The following is a 27,776-nucleotide window of genomic DNA, read 5'->3' as shown; positions in this document are numbered from 1 at the left end:
TCGAGTTAACAGTTTGATCGTTTTTAAGAAAAATGGCGAAGGAGCTTGGTGTTCCTAAATATGATCCCAATACTGAGGCGTTTCAAATGCGGGCACAGTGGAAGAAAGTGGACATATGTTGGAAGCAGTGGTTCGATAGATGGAGTTGGCTACTAGATGAGAGAAGGTACACACCAACAAACTATTTTTTTAGGTTTAAAAAAATGTAGTGATCAGTTTCTAAATGTTGGAGAAAGCTATTGTTGATTAATAAATTTCGGGGGAAGGCCATGACATCTGAATTTTTTCATGAAAACATAGTACCTACAATTGCCTAAAATGTAGTACAATAATATGTATATACTATTATAGTATAGGTACGTGGCAATGTAGGTACAGTTTGAAAAGCGATTAATTATAATAATGAGATATCTTATACATTAAATGAAATTCGTGGATCAGTAGAAAAGGGTGTGAACTAAAAGGTAGGTTTATGATTTCATTAATCGCGATTATTCATATCAATCACGACACTTCGTATCACCCGTGTCATATGACTTCGAAATGTATTAACAACATGACATACCTATACAACCTAAATATTTTTAAATCTTAAAGCAGGTAAGTATGCATCTATGGGTCATCATAAATGATGTCTACGATTAGGTAATGATGTCAAAAAATACGAAGAGTAATCCTATAGGAAAGAATAGGAAGGTTTATGGTAACTGCAAATTTTAATTCATAAACCTTGTGCTAAATGATCTATGCTAAGCTGCTCGGTAAATACTAATATACATAAATCCAATCCGTAATTAAATATTTTAGGGTCTCAAAAACACTATTGTACTTACGAAGTGTACAATTAAAGCCTTTCAAGTCTTGTATCAAATTAATCTTCCAAACATACCTAATAAACATAACATTTAAAAAGTGTAAGTCAAACCTTAAGTTTATGTTATGGAAAAATGGTGTATCTTGCTTATAACGCGTTGGATAGGTACTTTAAGATACCACAACACTGATCTATTTCGGAGTAAGAAATCTGATCTGACATTTTACAGAGTACGTACCTATTATACCTCGGTAAAAGTGATGGATTCGATTACTAACAACAATGATTTATAAGTAAGACCCAATTTAATATAATATACACAAATATGAAAGTTGGTTAAATGGACGGTTACTAGCGTTTGTGAGACAAAATATATTAAAAAGCATTCAATATTATCTCACGCAACATTTAAAGGTCTTTCTGAAGTTTGAAAAGAGAATGCACTAGCTGTGGTGAATTAATAAACAAAGTAAAAACATTATTTTTTATTAATTATATGTAAAAATGATGTCAAAAAAAGAGATTAGTTATTATTAAAAAAAGGACAAGCCCACTGAGTTTCTTACCGGATCTTCTCAGTAGAGGTCGCGTTCCGATCCGGTAGTAGTTTAAGAAAAATATTGTAACTGACAATTTGTAAGAGCCGTCTTTGGCCTATACAAAATAAATATATTTCATTTCATTGATCGTAAGCAAAAGGTACATTAAACGTCTTCTGTTTTGCTAAGACTGGATTATCCATGACTTCCACAATTGTGCACGACGTTGCACCTAAGAGTACATCTAAGGCGCTGTGTGCAGTGAAGTAGTGTACATTTAAGTGTAGTTACCTATACAACGAACAAACAAACATGTTCTGGCGTTTGCGAGTATAGCTAATGAACGCTTAAATAGACATAGATCACAGCAAAGATAGAACTAGTGAGCAATACCCGTATGTAAATATTTTTAGCCATGATAAGAAAGTTACTATTGGCTCGTGATCTTTAATTATTATGTGCTGTAATATTCGTTTAAAAATGTACCACTCGTATGAATATCTAGTGTATTGCACGGTACTGATTTAATAGCTTATGTTGTAGCTATCAACCACACGGGCATAACGCGTGACTCATTTAGTATTCACTTTCAGACAAGCGCTGCTTGAGTCAAACGCAATTCGTCAAGAAGCCGCCGACGCTCTTCCACATGGGATAAGCAAATTGGAAACCACGAAAACATTAAAGCCAGTGCCCATCACGTCCACGGGCCTTATCGGATGGCTCGCTGCCAAGTTTGTAATCACTTTTTTGCTCTATCAATATTGTTTCAGATGTTGGCAAATCAAATTCCTTGAAGTTCGTTCGTTACGGTATTTGATGGTCATTCAAAATGCCAACCCAAGGGAATCCTTCTGCCTGCATTGACAACACACGTGCATGTGTAGGTACGTGGTGCTTTGTACGTGATCTATAAGCTCTTCCCAGCAACATCTACCTATGTTACCTCAAGGAGGTTCTTTTACAACGCTGCACGGCAGCGAGCTTAAAGTGTCTTTATAAAACCTAGTTGGGTTTTCTTTTCTCTTGCTTTCATAAATATTTCGTGATGCAAGCACAGAGACAGGAAAGGTTTAGTTAATAATTTATTTGTAAACTTATGAGTTTTGATTGTTCATTTTCTTTCTTTTTGTAACACTTTAAGATTATGACTGATGAAATTGTCTAATATACATGGGTGATCTTTTCAAGTAGGCCATCTTGACATGGCCAAATCCGAAACTATAAGAAATAATGCTAAAAATTAAGAGACCGATTTTGTTAAAAACTAAACATTTTTCAAAAATCTATTTCCCTAGGTAGATATCGTATAAATTATTTTTGAAAAAATATCTACACCTGTATTATCCACCTTCGGATCGTGCCACTGATAAGGATCAATTCTGGGAAGTAATTACATATGATAAACTAAATTAAAGGCTTATTTAAAAATGCAGTTTAATGCAGATTCGATAACAGAAACTTACTTTTTTAATAATACTTAGATTTGACAATTAGAATCAGTTACATTATTTTTTAAACATCAAATATATCACTTTGTAACCATGTTATTCGTTTTCAGGCCAGATTGCCAGTTAGAAATCTATACTTCATGGCTTTCTAAGATTCCGTTGAGACTACCCGATGCGTGGGAAGACAAAAACTATGAATATAATAAAATGTCATAAATTATCCACTTTATCGAACAAAATATATTTCCCGGATACGTTTATGTTCGTTCATTGTAACGTTACTTTACTTCTTTATATTAATTTACTTAAATTCCGTAATAAAATTTATTTTAAATAACATGTTTTTATTGTTTTCCCCATTAAATACGAAATAGTAGTATAGGTACTTAAGCGGCAACACAGGCGACTTATCCGGTCAGAGGCACAGCATGCCGGGGTCGGCACGGGCGTTACTTTTAGAGGGCGACAAATTTTCAGAAATAGGAGGACCATTTTTAATATTTTTTTTAAATATTATTTAGGGGACTGCATAGTTTATATTTCTTATTATAATAAAACCTTCTTTTTTACCGATCTATTGCTACAGAGGAAGGCAAATTCGACGTCCGCCCCGGGTCGCCTAAACTCACGTAATGTCACTGTATCCGGAATACAACTACAACTTATAAGAATTGAAACAAAGAGACATGTTGTTTCCGTTCGCTGGTTTTGGCTACCAAGACTAAATCACATTTGGTTCTAGAGTTTTACTACTAAAATACGTAATACAGATAAATAAGACGACATTCTAACGATACTTCTTGATCCAGTATTGCCCTACAGACGAGGTTATACGTATTATAGTACTCTATCATCCTTTTAAACTGAAAATATAATTTTTAAATATTACGCATATTTTCAGTTTAACACGTTTAATGCCAACGACTCGCCTTGCGAGTCGACGTAAATTTCGTTCATGTGCTGGCGACTCGCCGGGCTGGTCCATCGTGAAATATAGGGGGCACCTCAGAAGGAATTAACAAAATCGTATTGGCATTGAACGTGTTAAAAGGAAAATGGCAATGACGATAAAATTAGTTCATATGTTTTTTACTTTCATAATAATAATTTTAAGTATTTATAATTATTAGGTATTTATTAAATAAAATAATTTTGTAATAACATAAATATAGTAACGAATTTTAAAGCTATTTAAATAAACAAATTTCTATAGCCATAAAAATTGATGAGCCCAGGCATTAACAGTAACGAGACTTACAATTAGCACAGCTAATGAAACTCATTGTTACTATAACGTACTTCTAACAGTTGGTTAATGATACTCGTTGTTCTCTCAAATAGCTTTACCAACACGTTTCTATTTTACGTGAGGTGTAGTACTGTAGTCTCTTTCTTAAAGTGCCTCCTTACTAGGAGCTTGGCCGTCAGCTCAGCAAATTTTTACCGGTCTTTGCTAAGTAAGCGAAATAGCGAACATTTGTTTCGTTCCATGTCCATTCCATGTGACGTCTAGTAAGTACTTTGATGTTAAAGCTCTCTAAAATAGCTTAGTACCTTACGATGAATGGCTGCACTTCATACCCTCGATACAATATTAGATAATTAAATGATATCTAGATATATATATATATGTCTGTCGTATTATTTTTTAGACCTGCTCACTATAAATATGTGAAAAATGACTATGTTTAAATATATGGGTCGCGCTAGCATGGCCGCTTCATAGTAATGCTTGCAGTCCACCTTAGGATCCTGATGTTTATGGACATCTACAACCAACTCCATACAAAACAGGGGTTCTGCACGAAGACTGAGAATTAAGACTAAAATGATCGATTCATATGTATCAACTCAGTCGGCATCCACACCTTTCCGAGGAAACAAGAACTGCTTTAAGGTTAGGTAAAAACAAATTAGAAGGTGGTAGAACCCTTTGTGGTTCGACTCCGGCGGCACCACCGCCACACCTATTTCTACCTAATAACAGCAGTGTTAGACGCTGCTGTGTTCCGGTCTGAAGAGTGTGCTAAGGGAGACAGACTTTTCCGAGGCGTTCCAGCTTAGTCCTCACGGGTAGCGGCGCATCTGTGGCCGACCTCAGGTAGGAATATCCAATCCTATCTGGGGTTGATTACAGATGTCCATGGGCGGCAGTAGCCACTTACCATCAGGTGGACTGCATGCTCGTCTGCTACTCTTATATTATAAAAAAAAAAAAACTTTAAGCCGGTTACCTATCAATTCCTTGCAAACTATATCCAAAAGCACAATAGACACAATATTTAAATAGTATTGACACATTATTTTATGTAATGGTAACCTGATTAATGCGTTGCGAAATTTAACGACAGTCGACAAGAAACCCGACCTTTTAACTGAATCCTCAAAAAGATACAGATACTCGTACTTGTGGTGTTTACTTTCTTATCGACTGTCGCAATGTAGCTTATAAAAAGAACCGATTTACTAACCTTTTTAGGGACGTGTGTTTACTGCCGTTACTTAGAAGCTTATGCTTGGGTTTCTCGTGAGCCCCTGTGGGCGTCGATGAGGAGATGGTTAGGTCGCTCGCGAACGAGCTCGTCGACGAATCCTTGGATATATTTGTCTTCACTTTTCTCACTGTGGACTCTGGGCTGCCGGGGCTGCCTACGAGCTCCAGGGCTAGTCGGCCCTTGCCCGGTACGGGGGGAGGCTTCTCATCAACCGGCACCATGTATGACAGCATGGCTGCCTCTTTGCTTTCTCCTTTATACCATTAAATAGTTCGCACTCTCCAATTTACGTGTACGGAAATCGTGACCCCTTTATGTCCATATTTATGACTGTAGTTGCAAATCTAATAGCCGTTATCACTCAAACCACTCTAATTGCAATATCAGTGTTGAATTCAATTGAGATCTGAAAGATAACATTAATACACACTTATTTATGAAAAAAAAAATAAGTCCATCATCGGCAAATGCATTCAGTGCATTCAGGCAGGCATCTGGGGATATACCTACTCATCACACATTATGTTGTATTTAGATACAGTCATAACATGTTTAAAGCGGGTAAAATGCATATCATCTGATATTTTAGATCCTTTAATGTATATGCCACGATGTATTTGTAATAGGTATTCGACATTTTAATTATCAAGGTTATATATAAACGGTCAACTGCAGGCAATTTACGTAACGTCACTACTCACTTGTTGTTTCATTTTTAATAAAGCAATTTCTCTTATACCAACTGGCTATTAAATGTAATAAAAAAATAATGGTACCAATTACAATACAGTAATAATTTTTAAATTGTCAAACTTTTTCAAGATTTCCTTTACCTACTCATAAACATATCAACTGTTTGATCACTTTTTAAGCGAATTATATTTGCTTACAAGTGTAATAAATACCTACATATGTTTTAATTTCACTAAGAACATTTAAATGTATTTCATTTCACGACATCACTAATCGATCTATCGATGAGTTTGAATTCTAAAGTTAATACAAAGAAAAAACAGACGTTGTAAATATTTTAATATAACCCAATCTAAGCCGAAGACGTGACCCACTAAATGGTTCCATACAGTGTCAACTGCGTCTATAGTTTTACAATTACCTAATTGGTACTACGATGGTGCTCAGTGCGCCGCAGTAGCGCCTAATTGTCCAGGAACAGTTGTGCACTCGCCCACGCCAGAAATCTACTCAGAGCCCAATGCTGACCTCGTTTTTAAAATGTACTTGTCCCGGGCTAAATTATCACTTTTAGTCACATTCCATATACTATGTACGTCGGATCTCCGTACAATGTCGCACATTCGATTGCGCGTGACCGCTACGAGTAGTACGACTCCATTTTATTAGTCTCAAATATTTCTCTTAAATGCCTATTTATTGCATAAGTTTATGTATACATAGATCAATCATGGGGCAATTATTAGCATTTGGCTGATAAAATTGGTTACAAACAAAAATATTACTCATTTCAATAACTTATCATGTTGAAAACAGCAAGTCATTATGTTTTAATAATGGTGGTATGCAACGGATATGCGCCATCGATCTCGGCATTAAGATTGTTCCACATCTTGCTTCTGCCAAGGTTAAACTAATTATGTAACTACAAATGTCCAAACGATGTATTTCAGCACAACATAGTTGTCTACGAATTAAATTCTGCAACAATTAGTGAATTAAATTCTCGTCAGTCGAAAATTATTTACTAATTCTTGGCAGCATTGAATTTGTATCAATACGAAAAGTATAAATCTATGCTTGATGTATAAACGTATTAATAATGAATTAGTCAAATCTTTGGTTTTATATGCACACCGTACGTATGACATATTTATGTCCCTGACACGCGAAATTATGTATGAGCCAAAACTCAAAACATTACACAAAAGTTTTATTGTAAAATTGTTTTGGGCCAAGGTTTAGTTTTATTCATAGTAAATAAAATGAATGCTTTATTGTTCAAAAAGCGTTGCGTATTTCGTATGTAAAAATGTACTTATACAAAACATACTAACGATAGAAAGATTTTATAAAAAGTAGACCTGATTTGATAAACGAAAAATTTTGGCGCCGTCAAAACTTTGCACAGCGTACTGGTGGGCGGTAGGCTAAATATAACTATTGCTTTAACGACGTCTATAACGCTTCATTCATAAGAAGACCGCGCAAAAATCCACGGACTGATATCGACGCTCGTTTGTTTATTGAAACGATCCAACCAGCAATTTCTAGCAATAATTTTAGGGAACAAAATGTTACCATACGGAACCGTTAAACAAGACGCACGACTTAAGACTAGGCACTAGCTCGTGTGGGAATGACAATATAATAGCATTTCTTAGTCAGGGAAAGGTCAGTCGCCTACGATGAACCTAACGAGACTTCGTGTGCTCGAGACTGCTGATCGTAATCGGTAGTTAATTAATAACAATCTCCTGTATATACAGCAACGGCGATGAAACGAAACGTAAAGCACATGTAAACACACAGTTACATCTTAATCATTCGCTGTCAATGTTAGAACAAGAAAAATCTAGTCACTAAAAACTTTCACAACCTATGTATATAGAGGTTTAATAGGATGCTTTAAATAACTCAAAATTGTTATGAAACGTTCTGTAGAAGGCGTCAATACTCTTAAGAGTCCCTCAAATGGTAAGCGTCACAATGGCACGTGACCTTTATTAATCGCAAATAGAATATTGAATCCAGCCTAGGGAAGATAGAACCACAGCTAATTCAGTCAAATTGAAATGCATTCTGCCAGGCTTACCACAGCTTTCTAATCAGAGCAACTCGAACATTGCAGTAAGGTCAGAATAAGTTGCGGCGATCATGTGTTCCACACGCAACCCAACACAGACCTTTAATCCTCGTATTTAGGTTATTTAAAATGATTCGACGCGAAATTTCATTAAAAAGTGATTATTATGTTAGTTGAGAACTACTTTCTAGCTGAAATGGAGGTCGAGACGAGAAAGATAAATTTAATAAATTTCACCCAGAATATAAGTTTAAAGGGCTTTCAACTTTAAAGTGGAGCAAATAATTTTGTTAGCGCACAATATTGTTTGGTTTGATACCTGTCTGATGTAAATCGAATTATCAGAACAAACGCTGTTCGTGTAGCCCTTTGTTGTTATAATTAAGTTGGAAAGCAAAGCAGGCGAGGATACGGCCAAGCCAGCTATTTGCATTTGCATTGCGCGGAGGCATGGTTGCCAATTACCTCTTCTAATCAGATTTGCAGTGCCCGAGACCTGTGTCAATGTCGCTTCGTATTTAATACCCTTTGTATATGAAGGTGCAGTTAACTATAGCATCGTCTAAAACGCTTTCGTGCGCACCAGAAACTGTATGTGTGTATACTTAATATATTTGCATTAAATGTAAGATAAGGTGAAACTAAAGTGTTTAAGAATTCTTCAAGATTAAGATAATTCCCTTATATGTCCCCTATGTTTATAGGTGAGCATCCACATCTTTATTTATTATATTTACAAAGACAGGCAAATAAATTAAAAACTTACAATTTTATCAATATAACGGCTGTAAACACAAAGAATCATTATAAGTATTTATCGATCGCAAAATTAAATTGAAAGGAAATTTAATTGAAAACGAGACGTAATATTATTATCGTTACAGAAAGTTCAAAAAGGATCTTTGTACATCCAAATAAAGTTAATCTTTGACGGTGGCTACAGACGATCAAACGAATAGATTAGGGGAACAGTGGCGAATTGTATTAAAAAATAATCTCCGCGTATCTCAAATGGCGGACGAGGCGGTAGCAGCCGATGTTCGTTAAACCTTGTTACTATGTCAGCTGTTTCCAATTTAGAATATGAGAATCTACGGACTGTACATTCCCCTAACATGTCAACGGTTTAAGATGCCAATTTGTTGTATAAATACTTTTAAGCTATTGCATAGCTTTTATCGCGGGCTTTGAGCGCGGCGACCGAATCGAGAAATTCCGTAACGAAAATAAGTAACACCTTTCAACAACTCGGTTGCCTGGAGACTTGATATCCAACTATCAAGTCTCCAGGCAACCGAGTTGTTGACTGTCAATAGAAAAATATGGATATAATTGAATAAAGTATTAATTTACATTCCTTATTATTTTATTTGATATTGGCGACGAGATGTCGAATGAACTAAAAAACAATAAGGAAATACGAGCCACATTACGTGGGTTAATGAAACGAACCGAAAATTACATTTCGGGAATAGAAAAAATTGACATTGAAGAAATAAATACACGACTGAATTCTTTACAAGAAAATTTGAACAAATTCTACGCGATTCAAGAAAAAATTGAATGGCTTACAGAAGAAGAAAATTTAGAAGAGGAAATAAAATACAGGTACGAATTTGAAGATATATACAAAGCTAAAATTTAAATTTTTGAATGTACAAAAAGAAAATAATCGGCTAATACCTGAATGTTCTTTTATATCAGCAAGAGCGGAAGTTTATTTGATAAACTGTTAACTGTCAAGGCACGCTTGAGACGTACACCTAATACAAAAGAGTTATCACCTTATCAGTTAATGTTCGGCAGAGAGGTAGAGAGGTACAAGTCCGCAGTTACACCAACCCAAGAGTTAAATGGGAGTTCGGAGTCGTCATCCGAAGATTAGGTAGACTCCATTATGAAGTCAGAACTGAAAATGGCATACTGGTGCGCCGTCACCTTGACCAAATGCTGCCGGCGCCCCTGGTGGTGTAAGTGAAAATAGCGGTGGAGGACTGTTGGATATCAAGTCTCCAGGCAACCGAGTTGTTGACTGTCAATAGAAAAATATGGATATAATTGAATAAAGTAGTATTTTACATTCCTTATTATTTTATTTGATAACCTTAATTCGTCAACTTGAACACAGATGGCAGTAATACACATTTTTTTATAATCCGTGCAGAAATCTTAAAATTGCGTGAAGTATATTTTATATTCCCATTATAAAATTCAAAATTATATTACCATATTATCCGAATAATATGTTTTATCAACATAAGCTATGTTGAATTCTGGATTGATAAAATAACGTAAAAGAGTGTTTGTTATTTTTAAACGTACAATTACAACTGACAGACTTGACAGCACAAAATCAAAACGCCATTATGATTTATGGTACAAATAATTTGTGTACAAAGTGTTTTAAATATGAATAAACAAAGTGCATTTATTAATGAAAAATGCGATGTACCTGTAACATTCGGCCAAATGTCACAGGCACATCGCATTGATCCATTTATATTGCTGGTTGTTAATACTTTATGTCACTTATTAAATACTTTTCTATTTTATATTTTAGAATGTTCAGTCTTGCTTGGAGTTATGAAATGTCAGCTGATATTTGCAATGTCTTATATAATGGAGATATGATAAAATAGTGGATAAAGATGTATTAATGTAAATGTTGATGATTATGGAAGAATATATTGTATTTCTGGAATTCCTTCTGAGCGTTTTCATAGCATAAAAAATGCTATGCAATAGCTTTACCGCGGCAGTCTCCGAGTGCCACACGTATTTTTTATATCGGTGAATTCAGGAAGGAAAAAGGTATTTCACGAATGTACTCTTGAGTATTTTACGTAGTTTAAGATAATTTAAGACAATTTTGTAGAACAAAAAAATATTACGTATCTAGAATTAACACAAAATGTAAAGAATAAACCGGATACTACTAAGTTTACACATCTATTTCTCTAATTGATACGACTTATAAAAAAGAAATATAGGCGCCTTCTACTTTTTTGTTTTACATTCTTAGGTGAGGTAATAATTGCACCGAGCAGAGCGAACGCTGCCGCATGGCGGACGTTCGATTGAAACGCAATTGTATTGGAGTATTGGATGTTGGAGCGACCCAAAATATTAAGGTATTGTTTAATCTGGTTTGATCATATACTACCACGTTTTTTATTCGAGAATCTTAAACCTATTAAAAAGTAATTAACATATTTTATGTTGGTAATAACTTACGATATTACGAAATCACTGACATTCAAACAGACAAATTATGTTTAACTAGCTGACCCGGCAAACTTTGTACCGCCTCAAAATCTATTTATCAAATATATTTCACATACAATATAGCCTATGTTACTCGTAGATGATGTAGCTTTCAAGTGGTGAAAGAATTTTTAAAATCGGTCCAGTAGTTTTTGAGCCTATTCATTGCAACCAAACAAACAAACAGAGTTTTCCTCTTTATAATATTAGTGTAGATACTGACTCTTTATAATAAATTATATATTATGTAGATTATGTTACAGAGGTTAATGAGTCAATTTTTATATGGACAAGATTAACGTAACGAGGTGACTATAAAATAATTTGCATACCTACTCTATTTCCTAAATAGTTTCTTTAACATAGAAAATAACTAAAATACAAGTCTAAGTATCTATTGAGCCGAATTGCATTTCTTTCGCAACGAATTCTCTGAAATGGGTTTATAAAATGACAATAGCATTGTGCTTCTTCAATTTCTTATTCTCTATTGCTCTATTGCTGACCCCTTTCTACAGTAAATCTTGTGGTGGTGGCAATAACAGCTTACAATTTATAAAAATATACCACATCTTGATTAAACATTTTAATATTCTTTTCTACATCCTTAATGTTAATTAATAATAAGAACGCACAATAGAAATAATATTATCCCAAATGTTTTTTAAAAATAGTTATTGTTCAAAACAATAAATATAAAATGAAACAAGATTCAATTATATTCACTTAATTCGTTGTAGTTTCTAACTACGTAATATGTTAATTAATACATACAAATTGTTTATCATTATCAAACCCTCAACAATGTAGACTGGTCATCTTGAAGGAAAACATGAGATAAGATAAATCAATCAAGTATCAGAATGTTATTAATTACACGCTTGTGAAATCACTATTGATGCATGAGATTAAACACCAGTTTATTTAGTAAACACTGAATACCTTGTTACGAAGACTAAGCAGTAAAGATAAGCTACCCTTCTGAGGTCACATCGGTCAATTTGCTTTAGCTATCGATAATATAGAATTAGCTTATAAATTTATCATTAACACCCTGTTTAATATAAAACATTAGTAACATTGCTCCATCACCATCAATGTGATTTCGAAAAGATACCGAGATTTCACAAAATGATGCAAAGAAGAGACAAAAGGATTGACAAAAGGATGCAAACATAAAATTACAAAATATCAGTTGTATGAACGTCATTAAGAAATACGGGAAATACCGGTTCTATATGACTCAATACAATTTAAATGTTAATAAAGAACATCGGGTTTTTTCTGAGCGTCGACGCGACGGAGTAACGCAACCTGAGATCAAGATGAGGGGATGAATGAAGTTATAAGGATTCCGTCTTCGCCAATTGGTCACGAACACTAACTGTAATGCAGACAGAAGATTTCTGTGACGCAACAGATACACGTCGAGATTCCACTTCTCACGGAATCCTTACTGGTTTCGCTGACGACTCGTCTCGTTTGCATGACTTGAATGAAACGTGCGACAACTTTGCTTATTATAATGTTCGGCCGTTATCTACGAGTTAGGTGTATTGTGCATAACAGCTACTTTAAGTAACGGTAGAGTGAATTGCAGAACGTTACTTACATCCAACATGTATATTCCCTCATACGGCCAACACATTAGGTAAAACGGACTATGCCTTTTATTCTAGAGATACTTAAACATTAACCTGAAATCCTAATGAAGAAAAGACCAAACATTGACACACTGATTTTGTAAATGAAGTAAAAATAATATGTTAATATGTAGTACCAATTTTGTAGTTGAAGTAGTTTTACTTGTTTGTTGAGCATCAACTCAGAGAGAAAGAAATTTTAAAACATCAAAGCTTATTGAATACCTACTGAATTGTTTATCAAACAGGGAATTGCGACTACTAAGGGATAGCGTAGAGGTGAAAGACAAGTCGCGGTTAGGCCGTGGTCAGGTGTAAGGACTGTTGCGGCGAGAAAAGAAAATGGCATACAATAGGCAAGGGAGTAAGAAATAAATGCGAGACGAACTCATTAAATGAGAATGAGTTTCGTACCACCAAATTTCCATTTTTAAAATGTATGTTATTGACTAATTGTTATTGGCCAATATACTATGGTATGCCATATATGTCATATGCCATATATATGCCGTATGGCCAATATATTATTGTATATGACATATCATAGCATATTGGTATAGCAGCTAAAGAAGTACATAATATATTATAAACATTTCAAACGTCTATCTATTGCGATATGAGATAGAGAGTTCAATATCCAGTAGTAATAGACCAGTTTCTTTTATGAGGACTCCGATTTATAATTATCTATTTTATTAGTTACTAGCTGACCCGGCAAACGTTGTGTTGCCATATAAATAAAAAAATGTTAAGGGTGAACAACCCTTATCACTTAGGGGTATGAAAAATAGATAGTAGCCGATTCTCAGACCTACTGAATATGCATATAAAATTTGATGAAAATCGGTAAAGCCGCTTCGGAGGAGTACGGTAACTAACATTGTGACACGAGATTTTTATATATAAGATTATTATAGTGGCCATAGCAATAGATATTCTGTAAAAAATAAGTATCTATCTATTGCGGTTCGAGAGATAGAACTCTGTGACAGACGGATAGATCGCGGAGGCTTAGTTATATGGTTCTGATTTTACCCCTTGGGTACAAAACTGAGCAGTGATAGCCTGGTGGTTAAGAAATTTGGCCTCTCGATCGAGGCGTCCGAGGTTCAAATCCCAGGCACGCACCTCTGATTTTTCAAAGTTATGTGCAAATTATAAATTAATTATCACTTGCTAAACGGTGAAGGAAAACATCGTGAGGAAACCTGCATACCTGAGATTTATAAAAAAAAAGGTATGTGAAGGCTACCAATACGCACTTGGCCAGCGCGGTGGACTATGGCCTGATCCTTCTCATTATGAGAGGAGACCCGTGCCCAGCAGTGGGACAGTAATGGGTTGTTGATGATGATGATGATGATGATGATGTACAAAACTGTTTATAGGGTTATCACAATTACAGAAGCCGTACTAATTCTAACTACCACTGACTGTTTCGTTTGACTGGAAACATTTACCTACAGAAGCAATGGAGGGTTGAAAATAGCCATGACTATACCACCGTAGCAACTGAGACAGTTTATACGTGGTTCTTCGTTATAACAGTTTTAAAGTGATATCATCAGAATCTCCTGTGGTATATGTACGCGTGTGATAAAACAGGTTCTACTAAGTACTTGAAATTTTTTGGTATAAAAACGCTGCATTTTAAATTACATATCTAAGACGACAGAAACATATTTCTCGTCATCTCTTTTCTCTTGATAAACGCGATCACTACATTTATTCCAGAAACAACACTCTACGTTTAATTACTTAACTAAAATAGTGCGTTAAGAATTTTTGGTAAGTACCATATTAAATTTTTAATGGACTTTTTAAAATGAAAGATTTTCTTTTTCATATTAAATACATTAAATACCTTCTATTTATTGTCTTCAAAATATATTTTTTATTTTTATTATTTTTTATTATTGGTACTTTTTAATGTTAAGCCTTCTTTTTACTCTTCTGGTACGAAATCGTAAACAGTGGGTGTTTTTATGTTACTAACATTTTTGTTAAGTATATCTTTATAGATTTCTCGCAGCAAATAATCTTTTAAACACTATGTACAAATATTATCAAAAGAATATTTAAAAAAAAACCTGCTCCATGGTTGCAACAATTCAGACAAGCGAATGTAAACTTTTTGAAAGGTCTCATCTTACATATAAAATTCTCGTGTCACAATGTTAGTTACCGTCCTCCTCCGAAACGGCTTTACCGATTTTCACCAAATTTTATATGTATGTTCATTAGGGCTGAGAATCGGCTACTATCTATTAAGGGTTATCTATCTATTACATGTTAAGGGTTGTTCACCCTTAACATGTTTTTACTTATATGGCAACACAACGTTTGCCGGGTCAGCTAGTAAAATATATATTTTGACGCCTACATCAGGAATAGCAAGTGCCTACGGTAACCACTCACCTTAGTAAGGTGATCGTAGTACGACTAAGAAAGCGCATCGATTGGCCCTTCGCCAGACGCTACCAGATGACGCCTTGACATTGATAGCCCCGGTCTAAATGCTAATGACACCACTTTAAAATCGTTCAGTATTAACTATAACTTTCACTAGCTCGTCGAATTGTACGTTCTTATACTTCTTACATAAAGGAGAACGGTATCGACTACTGACGGTAACAATCAGAAATGATAATGTTTTGTAATAAATTGTACTAAGACTACCAAATTCCGATTTTGATTCACTTCGATTTTCCTCATTATAAATTTTATATTTACTACAACAACAATGTAATTATAATCTTATCTTTTAATGTAGGTGTGTAATACATTCGTGTGTGTAACACTATAATCGTAAAAAGTGGCATGACTCTACATTTTATATTTTAAGTAAAAATATGTGCTATCTAATGAAGACACTGTAATTCTCAACAAGGTTTTAGTTTTTTGTATGTTTATTTTGTTTATTTTCATGTCTGTATGTTAGTGTACATGTAGATGATAATATAAGTAGATGCGGTTTTTAACAATAGAAAGTAATATAAATACGTATTTACACTTTGTGAGTTCAATAATTAATTCATTTAGGTAGGTACGTATATCTACACTTATATTCTAAAGAAGAAAACTTTGTTTGTTTCTTTGGTTGTAATGAATAGGCTTAAAAACTAATGGATCGATTTTAAAATTTCTTTCATCATTCGAAGGCTACATTATCCACGAGTAACATAGGCTATATTTTATATGAAGTATATTTGATAAATAGATTTGAGGCGGTATAAAGTTTGTCAGCTAGTTTTAGATAAGAACGAATAAATGCAACTTTTGGAATTTCTTTAGAATAAAATTAATTGGGCAAGTGGAGTCGAAGTCGTACACGGAGGGTCCCGTATCAATTAATCTAGTTTTGTTTTTTATTTTTAGGATTTGTTATTATAGCAAAAAATACCCGTTTGTCTGTTACAGTTTAATAGATAAAGCGAAATCCCCCCATTTATTTCAAAGATCATTTTCAAAGAAAATTTCAAGTCTATCTATTACGATTCCAGAGATAGAGCCGTGTGACAGACGGACAGACAGCGGCTTCGTAATAGGGTTCCGTTTAACATTTGGGTACAGAACCCTAAAATATTCGCAACCGAGTTATGTAAGTAGCAAACATATTAGCTAATAGGTATACGTATAGATATACATATTCGTTATAGAAATCTTAGTATAGACAGGATCTATAAAATCACGCGGACAAAGTTGCGTGTGTATTAGTATAGTAGGCATAATAAAACAGTAAGATAATGTAATTTGTAAATAAATGTTATTTTTTTGCAAAATAATTTACGTTAAGGTCAACTTTAATAAAAAAACAATCTGCATTATTTCTAGTGTTGCAACGGATAGCAGTTTGGCTGGATATCGGATATCCGGCGGGACTTTGCCGAAATTGGAGAAAAGAGCAAGTCAGCTGTAGCTCACAAAGCTTTTAAAAAAATCCTAAAAAGTTCTAATTTAAATCCTAAGATTTAGCAACTGAACGGTGTAAAAGTCAGAAATAAACGATGATCTCAGATCTCAGATTTTGGGCTTTTACCACTGTGAGTTAGTAAATGTTCAGATTTGCCGGTAATTCTCAAGATTTACCGGATTTCGGATTTTTACAGTAACACTTACGGTACACTGTACACTGTACGTGTAAAAGTCTTGACTTTTTTAAGTAGGCATTTAAGGCCAAATCCGAAGCTGTAAAGCTTAGCGAAAATTTCTAAATTGTCTAAAGGTGGAAAAAGCCTTTGCGGTTTGACTCCGGCGGCACCACCGCCACACCTATTTCTACCTAATAACAGCAGTGTTAGGCGCTGCTGTGTTTCGGTTTGAAGGGTGTGGTAAGGGAGATAGACTTTTCGGAGGCGTTCCAGCTAAGTCCTCAGGGGTAGCGGCGCATCTGTGGCCGACCTCAGGTAGGAATATCTAATCCTATCTGGGGTTGATTACAAATGTCCATGGGCGGCAGAAGCCACTTACCATCAGGTGGACTGCATGCTCGTCTGCTACTCCTATATTATAAAAAAAAGTTAGATTCCATGGTGAGGAATACGTGGTACTATCCGGCCGGATACCGGATAGTTGCCGGATATCCGTTGCATCACTAATTATTTCTGTGTAATGAGACAATCTTATTAAGGAGTAAGCCCTAAAGTTTATAAATATGTGCTTTTAATACTAAAAGTGTTATTGTGTGTAAAAACCCTTCGCATGATTTTAATTTTTATACCTACTTATATCTAAAATAATTTAAGCCCGACTTCCACATTCTTTATAAGAACAAATTAATCAATTTTAATATCCTTTTTGTGTAAAAAACCTTTAATGGAACTAATATAAGCAAAGAGCCTTTTCACTACATATTTTAGAAAATTTCGTAAAAGTTCAATTGATTGTCTCTAAAAACTAAGATCAAATGAATTGCAATCACTGCGCACTAGATAGTGAAAGGGCTGGTCACTATAATTAATCTTAATACTCCCAGGAAATTATACCAACAACGCCCTTTAATTAGAACTTTATTATGCAGCATTGAAAATTCTGAGATCTTGAGAACAAAGCCAAACTATTCCGCAGATTAAATGTGTCACCGCAAGCAACTACTTACGCAGTTAATAGTGTACTCTTGCCATTTTTAACAGGAAAAGTAGAACGTTATTGTAAAAAATATAATTATAAGTGCGACCGAGAGACCCACGCTACAACGAAGTTCCTTAATATTCATTCAAAAACAGCAATAATCACAATACAATTGGAGTATGATCAACAATATTACAATTAAAATCACAAATAGTTTTAAAACTTCCACACGTTCAATATTTGAGTCTGCGAACACACACTGACATATTTCTTACCTATATACTCGTAGGTAATAGACAAAACAGAGCAGTGTCGCAAGAAGGTGACATAGGGGGACGCCGATAAAGGGTCATAGATAATTGACGACGTCTACTATCAAAATCCGCGAGCCGCATAAAGGATTTTTTTCAAAAAAATTACAGTGCAATATTTAGCATGGCTGAATTAATTTACCCAGATTACTATTAATGCACTCATAATATTTACACGAGTACCATGGTTTTTTTTTTAAATCCACGTCAGAAATAACAAGTGTGCAGATCTTTAGACATAGATCAATCAATTTGCAATTTGCAAACATCCATATTATAATGAATTGAAACTGGAGTCAAAGGCGAATACATTATCGTAAATGCAATAAATAATACGTCAGCAATTTGACAGCCGAATTCGAGATTTGGCTTCTCGTTTTAGGGGACCTAGGTTCGAATTCCGGGCACACATAGGCATCTGTATTTTTCAAAATAATGTGTGTAAAAAAATATTGTTACAAACTTGAATGGTGAAGGAAACTTTATGAATAAACGAGCTTTTGCCCGCGGCTTCGCTCGCGTTACGAAGTAATATTTTATCCCCTTGGGGGTAGAATTGATCAAAATCCTTTCTTAACGGATGCCTACGTCATAACATTTACCTGCATGCCAAATTTTAGCCCGATCCGTCCAGTGGTTTGGGCTGTGCGTTGATAGATCACTATGTCAGTCAGTCAGTCAGTCTTTGAGTTATATATATTTAGATTTATCGTCATAATTTGGCTAACACACTTCGTGTTTTTACTGTTTTATATATTTCTGCACTGACCCAAATATTATCTGTACGAATATAAAAAAAAGCTTTTTAAAATCAAATAGATAAACAACACAGTAATTTGCTGTGAAATAAGATAATTAATTGCAGTCTAGTTCACGTTAAGAGGCAACTGGAGGCCGGGTACTAAAAGTTCATGTAACCTACTTCTCCTAAAGTGATTAAATCTGGAGAGATTTTAAATTTTACCGCAGTATGAAACTTGGAAGTGCTCAGCCCAAACTATCATACAAAATATATGAGAAAACAATAAGAAAATAATAAAGAAATTTTGCTAAAATTCTATTTTCATTAGGTTACCCATATCTTATATATAAAATTCTCGTGTCACAATGTTAGTTACCGTACTTCTCCGAAACGGCTTTACCGATTTTCACCAAATTTTATATGCATCAGTAAGTCTGAGAATCGGCTACTATCTATTTTTCATACCCGTAAGTGATAAGTTAACTACCCGTTATTTTTTTTTATTTATATGGCAGCACAACGTTTGCCGGGTCAGCTAGTTTAATATAAGTATCTCCTGTTACCTAATTTAATAAGTAGATATTAATTTAAAATAATTTTCAGTTTTTCTTTTTGTCCAAGCACTATAATACACATTATTACTATCACGATTTTTGCAATAAGCAATCATGTTTTAATGATTGCTTATTGCAAAAATCATTCAAATCTAAAAATGCCCTCATATAATATATAAATCTAAGATATACAGTACCTATAGTACAGTATCTGTACTATCGGAAAATATGACGCATGTGTCAGGAAGCCTTGAAATATTTTTCATAATTTATTCATAAAATACGGCCTGTAATTTGTATTTAATCGACAGGGTACAGGTGGCTTCAGTAGCACATGTGAGTTTCGCACGCTTCTCCATAATGCATGGCTACTGTATAGAAAAATACGAATACACACAATAATACGAATATACACAATTTTTCTTCATTTTCACGTAGTAATTTATTTTAAAATGTATTCACTTCTCATCTATTTATATCTTATTTTTTTCTCTTTCTTTCTCACATTCTCATGTTCTCCTTTCTCCTCTTTTTTCCATTTTATTTTATTTCGTATTTATTATTATTTTTATTACTTTTTTTTATTATCGTTGTACCGCCTTCAATTTTTCTGCACATCCTTAAGGTTGACTGGGAGAAAATACTATTTAGCATAAGTCCGCCTTTTGTACCACAATGGTCAATAAAGTTTAACATGGTCAATAAAGAATAAATCAAAAAATAAAATCGATATATTCTTTATCTTTAAATATTGCTTTTTAGAACTCCGTCCACGAAGAGTAAAAACGGAGCCTTATTACTAAGCCTCCGCTGTCTGTCCGTCCGTCACAGACCTCTCTCTTGATTGTTACGCTATAACAACAAATACTAAAAATAAAACGTCTTGAAAATACTGGGGGTAGTCATACAACAAACCGCTATATTTTGGCGTTTCTCGCTTTATCGATGTACCGTAATAGACAGTTCAAATTTTCACAATGTATTTACTTCTTTGGCTGCTATGAAGACATATACTAAAACAATTGGAATTTGGTGGTACGGAACCCTTCGCATGCGAAATTGATTCGCATTTGGCCAATTATTGCAAGTACCTTAACTCTTAAGTATGCTCTTTTACCGAATACTTGTCAATTTGCAATTTACAACTTTAATTTTACGTATACAACTTTAACTAGTAGGTAGATATTTGTCTAAACACTTGTATGACGTTAATAAAAATGCCACAATGAATCTATTCATTATAAATTTTAAACAAGCAAAAAGTCCAGCAAACTGATATTATTTCGTCACATTCAAAGTCAGCGTATCGTTGGCAATTCCTTAAACACCGCGGCTTTATTGCAAAGGAGCCAATGTATCGAATGGCCACTAATATAACAATCATGTATTCTTATTGACACAGAAACATCGGCGTTGGGTTCAGTTTTCCTTGTTTCCGGTGAACGTATTTGTTTATATTTCGTCATTTCCCTGTTACGTAAACGTAGACTCCAATAAAAGAATCGATGCGTTCGGTTTCGAGTTTGCAGCTTGTATTTATTTGTTGAATATACGATATTTTATTGTGAAATAACGCAATCGTAATATTCCGCCGATTCCTCAGAGTTCGACGAATTGTGAAATATGCGCATTTGCAGGTTTTTGTTTTTATGCAATACTTATAAGTGATTAGCAAACAGGCACCAAATGAGTCGGCCTGATGGACTTTTGTGGCTAACTACATATAAAATTACTATTATGGATAGAACAGCAAACATTCAAACTTTAAATCAGCAGCGCGAACGCTGCTATTTGTGACTGAAGTAAATGATACCACCTTCAAATAAATAATGAAATATAGTACTATCCAATTACATAACTCACAATCTACTTTCAACGGAAATCTCTTGTATAAAAGTATCGAATTTTATAGCGGCGAGAAAAAGATACCGAAAAATTCACAATTCAATGAATTATCTTATCTTTATATAGAGAACATTTGTTCGCAGAGTTAGTGATAGTGGTTTAGATAGATACAAGTGAGTATATTTGAAAGTAAATTTAAATTTGTCCCTTTCATTTCAAAATAATTGCTTTTTTAACGGAAATAAAACAATATTACGTACATATTGTTAGCATTCATTAAATTTTTTCCTACTAAATTTAGCTTCGGCTGATCTTCAAAAATATTGTAAGAAAGTTCAAGAAATTTTATTGTAAATAGATATATCATAATAAAAAGTATAAAAACGGTTAATAAAGATTTGCAGATTAATTTAACTATTTACGTTTTTTTTTATTATTATATTTTATTATATATACGTCCAAAAGAACAAAGTAATTTAAATAAGTTAATAAAATAAATGTGAAATAAAAGCTTTGAAATGACATTCAGCGAGACGTTTTAAAATACCACTTTCAAATGAATCACATTGACATTGAATCGAATGACTTGAATCTGCAGGTAGAGGTGTTAAGAAATAAAACTACAATACGATCATAGATTAAAATGTCATTGAATACGAGTACGTTTTAACATCCACGCAAGCGAAACACCAACGAACGTTTAATTTCATGGCAGATAAAGTACCTACATATTATTCAAAGCTTCAAATTATACTTTACGTTGCATAGGTCAATGGACGATTTAAGCCGACTATAAATACGGGTATCTTGATCAAACAACGTTACGTTACAAATTATTAATGTGTTTGAGTTATTTTCATAAAGATCAGCAAATTTTGAAAACGTTAGCAGTTTAAAAACACTGGCACTTTAAGTATTCCGTTCCGGTTGCTATAATTTTTCGTACTTTTGCCGGACACCGTTGTGGACAGTTAACTTCCAAGAAAAGATTTGCCACTCATTCGTATATTCGTAGCCGCACCGAGCTCTATGGCTCTATTAAACATGCGCATCTATATAGAGCGAAGAGATTAAACCCAGGCGGGCTTGGTTCCTGGGATATTGCAGCCGCAGCCCGCAAAGAAAATTACAAAAAAACTTGTTCATTGACTCTCATTTGTAGAATACTTTTCATATAATTTATTGCGAGTAAAGAGGAATCAATAGACGTTGAAAATAACACAGCAGTGGTGTAATAAAAGTTAAATAAATTAACCCTTGACGCACGATAACACAAAGTTGTTAGTGTTCCAGCAGTATCATTGGCTGTGTATATAATAGTAAATGAAACTGGTGAAGGAAAATGGTACAGAAAGGGCCCAAAACAAAAATGATAAATCTGAGCGCTGACGAACAACGCGTGTGAACTTGTATCGCAATGTTAATGTGGTCGTAGGTGGATAGATTTGGCGCGCCCAGGTGACGTGGGCTCGGCTCTCTATTGTCGGACATCCAATGTTTGTTGTTTCTTCGTATGACATCACCGACAAGGACACGCGCGATGCACTTCCCACAGCTAATTATAACTACTGTACCCTTACCATGAGTTTTTACGTTTTGACCGTTTTGGTATTTGTTTACGTATTGGCCTATACTATTTCCTAGTTCTGACACAATCCGCTAGGGGCGCTGATTGATTATATGGGCAAATACGTAAACAAATACCAAAACAGTCATATTTGTCAAAACGTAAAAACTCATGGTAGGGGTACTGATCTACGCGGTTACACAGATTAAAGTAATAAACGCAGATAGAGCGCATGAAATAAACTTAAACGGGCGTGAAAAAGAACATCCGTTTGGATTGTCACGTTACGTTTTGTAAACCAAAGTGTTCATGATATCATACTATAATGTTTAGTAGGTAGTCATGGAATATTCTCAAAACAGTTAAACGAAATATAAGCCTTTAATTTTGTTAATACACAACTGTGTTGACTCCTACGTGAGCTCTATCTGCGCTTTTTACTACAATAATAATCTATGTGGTTTTATTGTCGCCATATTAACGTAGTAATGCGTCATAATAAAATATCCTATCAAATTATTATCAGTTTTGTAAAAAATATACCAAGTCTCGAAAATCGAAACTATTCCAATTTACTCATATTTGAAAACTTGTATAGTTTGCTCTAGCCTCTAGGCTCTAAGCTCTATCTTTGAAGTGTAATAAATAAATAGTTGAAAATGAATAATTTACGGAATATGGAGTAAGAGATAATGGAGTATTATAAAAACAAATAAAATAAGTGGGGGTTGCCATATAAGACCGCTATTATTCGGTTTAATGTGTAACTATAATAACAGTTCAATAGATAAAACTTTAAGAAAAGGAAGACAATTCGAAATTTTGTAGACAGCGGAGTTTAGTAATAGGATTCCCTTTGTACCCCTTGGGTACGGAAACTTAGAAAGGTATGTACCTTAGAAAATTGTGAAGCTATAGTTGTGATGTAATTTTAAGGATTTTGTTCAGCCTTGCCTGTAGAATGAGTTGACTTGCCATAAGGGCTCCTATAGGGAACCTATTGTACGACTATAGCCTACCAAGAGCTAGAGCTTATTTGATATACTTTATTTACTTGTACATAATAAGCTTTCAATAATTATAGATTAATATTGAGTAATCCAAAAATACTTAATCCACATTGGGATACTAATTGTATACGACTGTTGATACAATATATTGTTGTTGATTTGATATTGTTGTTAATTTAACCATAAATTTGTCAGATTCAAGCCGCAAATAACAGAAAATGGGACAGTAAGAAGCCATGATCCATAATATAAATTTCTAAACGTTTTCTTTTATTCGAAAATAAGATAAACTAACAATAATTATAATATCGTTATGGTCGTAGAGACAAACATAGACATGTCGAAACAATTTCGAAGGTAGAAAATTAATTACTAATTACTAATTAATTGTCTTTCTTCGACATTTTAATTACTTACATTGTTTAGTTAGGTGAGTAAGTAGTTTAGGTACTCGTACTTATCTGTATTACTTTAAAATATATCTAATTTGTTTGGACTAATACCGTTTTGTTTTTCTTTGTCCTTTATTTTAATTAATATAGGTGGAAAGAGTATCTACACTTCCATACAATAATAAAAACAAACTGTTGATAGTATTCATGAAATCGGCTATTAAAATCCAAAGTCATTATGTCCAAATTTTAATTAAAAATAAAATATTTACCTACTACCATTAAATTATCATGAGCGTTATTACGTACCTACATTCTAGTTAGAAACAAATAATTTATTTATGACCTATGACTATGAATATGATAGATGTATAAAAATCTATTAAAATAAGATAAAATCAGTATATCCGTCTAGTGTTATCCATCGTCGAGTAAAACCTAGGTAACCTTTCAAGCAGAACAGAATATGAAAGTAGTAACGTATAACAGAAGTATCAGATTAATTATTATCGATATACCTATTTACTTTGTAGTAGAACAACAATATCTACGAAAATATCTAGTGTATGAAAGATCCGGAGAAATAAACATTTATTGCTTGTTAAGGACCTATTTATACAAAATAGTATAAATAGGTCCTTAACAAGCAATAAATGATACCTACCTACAAATTAACTAAAATTTAAAATGGAAACACGCAGTTGGATGTGCAGTACTTAACTGGTATTTTATGATCTTTTCTATGGTTTCTGTGCAGAACGATGGTTTTACTAAAGTTGAAACCCATGAAATCGTATAAATCAAATATTAGGTAAGTCCGATAACGTCAAAGCCATACAGATGGATAGATTCTAGAAAATGCGATATTTTCTATAAACATATAGAAAACTGTGTACAAGAAAAAAATACATTCTAAAACACATTTTAAATTCGGTAGGTCATACTCATGCCGATGTTCCTTTTTGTCTCATCCTTTTTACTCCTAAACGAACTTAACTGATATTAAAATAAACCCACCTGTACATCAAAACCTACATAAGTACCGATTAAAATAACGTCAAGAATCGAAAATTAAAAAAGCCTAAATGATGAGTGGTTTGAACACCTACTAGCAAACACCTACTAAGAATTCAACTTTAATTGAAAGCATTTTTTTATCGTCAAAACGCGTTGAAAAAATTGCTTATTATATTTTAAGCTAATCCGTGAAAGTTTTTTGTGCGAGCTCTTCAAAAAGTGACTGTATCAAATCGCTACCCTGGTAATCGAACATGGGAACAAAAAAGGCATTGTGTCCTAGATGGCACAGTTCACGATTTCGACTTTTCAACTAAGACTGTTCTCTCGAATCGAGTTGTACTTGGTATCTTAAAAATTAACGTTGCAAAAGGATGTTTACTTCTCACGTATACGAGTATTTAAACTAAGGAATTCCAAACTAAATTTAATTAGGTAATACTTATTCCAAGATACAAAAATGTAGAGCATAAAACGCAATTTTTTTCGCCTTACACATAAGTAGTCAGATTGTTTATTACAACTGTAATAATCCGCTAACATTTATCTATAAACAATACTTATCGGCGCGATAAATACAAATAAATTAATATAGATACGTTGGTTCACTGATGGGATCGTAGCCTTGAACTTAAGCAATACGCATTTTGCAAGATTTACCGGCGTCTCGTTACCCTCGAAAGTCGAAATATAAAAGTCGATCAATTAGTTACCCGCCAAGAGGTCCTCAACAGGATGACTGCGTTTAAACTGGTTCCTCTGTCTCAAACGCAAGCGTAAGAAAACGTATACTTCCTGCCGTCGCTCCGTCCTAACAACGGTTCCGTACTTGACCTCACATAAAACTATATCAAAACAACAATATGGTCTCAAGCATCTCGTAATACGAAAAAAATGCCTTTTTAAAATAATGGTGCAATGCAAATTTCACACGTAAGTCACACTAGCACCGCACGTTACACTCACTTTTTAACAACTTGGATATAGTTGAATAATACCACATTAAAAACGAGCACGTAATAATAAATTAATCCTACGATAAACGAGTGCTATTTAATCCCGTGTTTACTTAATGAAATGAAGTTTACTCGGTGTAAATAAAAATGAATGACAAAAGTATCTAGTCGGACGCACTTGTACGTTCTATTCCACTTGAAACACCTTACGTCGATATCGGACATTAGGTAATAGTATTCATGTCTCCACTAGATACTAGGTTGAAACTAGGTGATTAGTTGCGCAATTCGTCACAGGCTTTGGCTAGGCAACTAATATATTGCTTGATTAGAGGAATGCGACATGCACAATGCACATGCTGTCGCTGACTATGCCTTATTTTTATCACATACTAGGGCGGAACTGTTATTTACTTTCTAACATTTAAAGGACAATTTAGAATGCGGTTGTTCTCATAAACCGTTTCAATGCAAAGGTTTCGTCTATTTATCATAACAAAATTGAAAAAAATCACCATTATTTAGAAAAAAATAGTGTTATTCTAATCGCTAATATTATTACACGTGGACTGTATTATTTTTGAAACATTATTTATTATTTTTAGAACAAAATATAATAATGAGAGTGCATACATACGTGCACTGACTCCTATCCGAGATGCCGGTGCGGCTTCAGGCGATGCATTCAGGATCAGCCGTCCGAATCGTCCGCAGTCAGGCTAACGTATCAAAAACAAGAGGGACCGAATGGATGCGGCCGGCTGTTTATAAACATTGGAACAGTCGAACGGGACGGGATGCGATCAATACCGCGTCAGGCGCTCTCTTAGCGACCACGCCACGAGCCCAGGGCTCACCTGCCGCGCGGAATCTGCGACTTAGGTACACAATGCACTGGATCGCAAACGAGAAGCGGCGATGCAATGCCGCGAGCGTGCAACACAGACGTACTCAGCGAGCGGCTGGCGCTTGCCGTGTGTGCACTGTGTGCGCCGCCCTAGCGATTACGTCACGCAGATTTTGACAGCTAGCGCGCACGCGAACTACGTCGCTGCCGGAAGCCGCGCCAGGGCGCCACTGGCGCGCCAACATCGATCGATTGCGGCGACGCGGCGCGGCGCAGCGCAAATCACGGCTTGTGGATACCACGACCTCTCTAGAGATCTACAAGCACCGCCGGTAATGCTCTCTCATGCAGCAAAATTGCTCCGGGCTATTTACTCTACCTCACTATAATGCAAATATTTCCTAAAATTACCTGTTTTGCTACATACTATCCTGTTTACAATTAATTGTACTAAACATGGGACTATACAATACTGTACAT

The 27,776-nt window shown here is 34.5% G+C and overlaps 2 protein-coding genes across 4 annotated transcripts in view; one reads left to right on the top strand and one right to left on the bottom strand.

The window, feature by feature from the left end:
- LOC140743137 (uncharacterized) overlaps window positions 1-3,141 on the top strand; it is a 4,097-nt gene extending 956 nt beyond the window's left edge. For both annotated transcript variants that reach the window (XM_073074196.1, XM_073074195.1), the window contains 3 exons: window positions 29-166; window positions 1,947-2,087; window positions 2,915-3,141. In XM_073074196.1, the coding sequence (XP_072930297.1) occupies window positions 33-166; window positions 1,947-2,087; window positions 2,915-3,020 (381 nt within the window). In that variant the 5' untranslated portion in view covers window positions 29-32 and the 3' untranslated portion in view covers window positions 3,021-3,141. The remainder of the gene's footprint in view (window positions 1-28; window positions 167-1,946; window positions 2,088-2,914) is intronic.
- Window positions 1-27,416, bottom strand: part of LOC140743616 (uncharacterized) — a 42,080-nt gene extending 14,664 nt beyond the window's left edge. Inside the window, exons 1-2 of one of the 2 annotated variants that reach the window (XM_073075039.1) lie at window positions 27,087-27,416; window positions 5,276-5,705 (exon numbers count right to left, since the gene is read on the bottom strand). In XM_073075039.1, the coding sequence (XP_072931140.1) occupies window positions 5,276-5,532 (257 nt within the window). In that variant the 5' untranslated portion in view covers window positions 5,533-5,705; window positions 27,087-27,416. Of the gene's footprint in view, window positions 1-5,275; window positions 5,706-26,206; window positions 26,611-27,086 lie in introns of those variants that run through there. The other variant, XM_073075040.1, reaches the window with a different exon arrangement.
- Between the last annotated feature and the right edge of the window lie 360 nt (window positions 27,417-27,776).

Source organism: Epargyreus clarus, unplaced genomic scaffold (assembly GCF_041222505.1).
Source record: "Epargyreus clarus isolate Ecla_fem2 unplaced genomic scaffold, WU_Ecla_fem_2.2 ptg000007l, whole genome shotgun sequence".
Lineage (NCBI taxonomy): Eukaryota > Metazoa > Arthropoda > Insecta > Lepidoptera > Hesperiidae > Epargyreus > Epargyreus clarus.
Note: the sequence above shows the minus strand (reverse complement) of the source record. Positions and strands in the feature narration are given on the sequence as shown.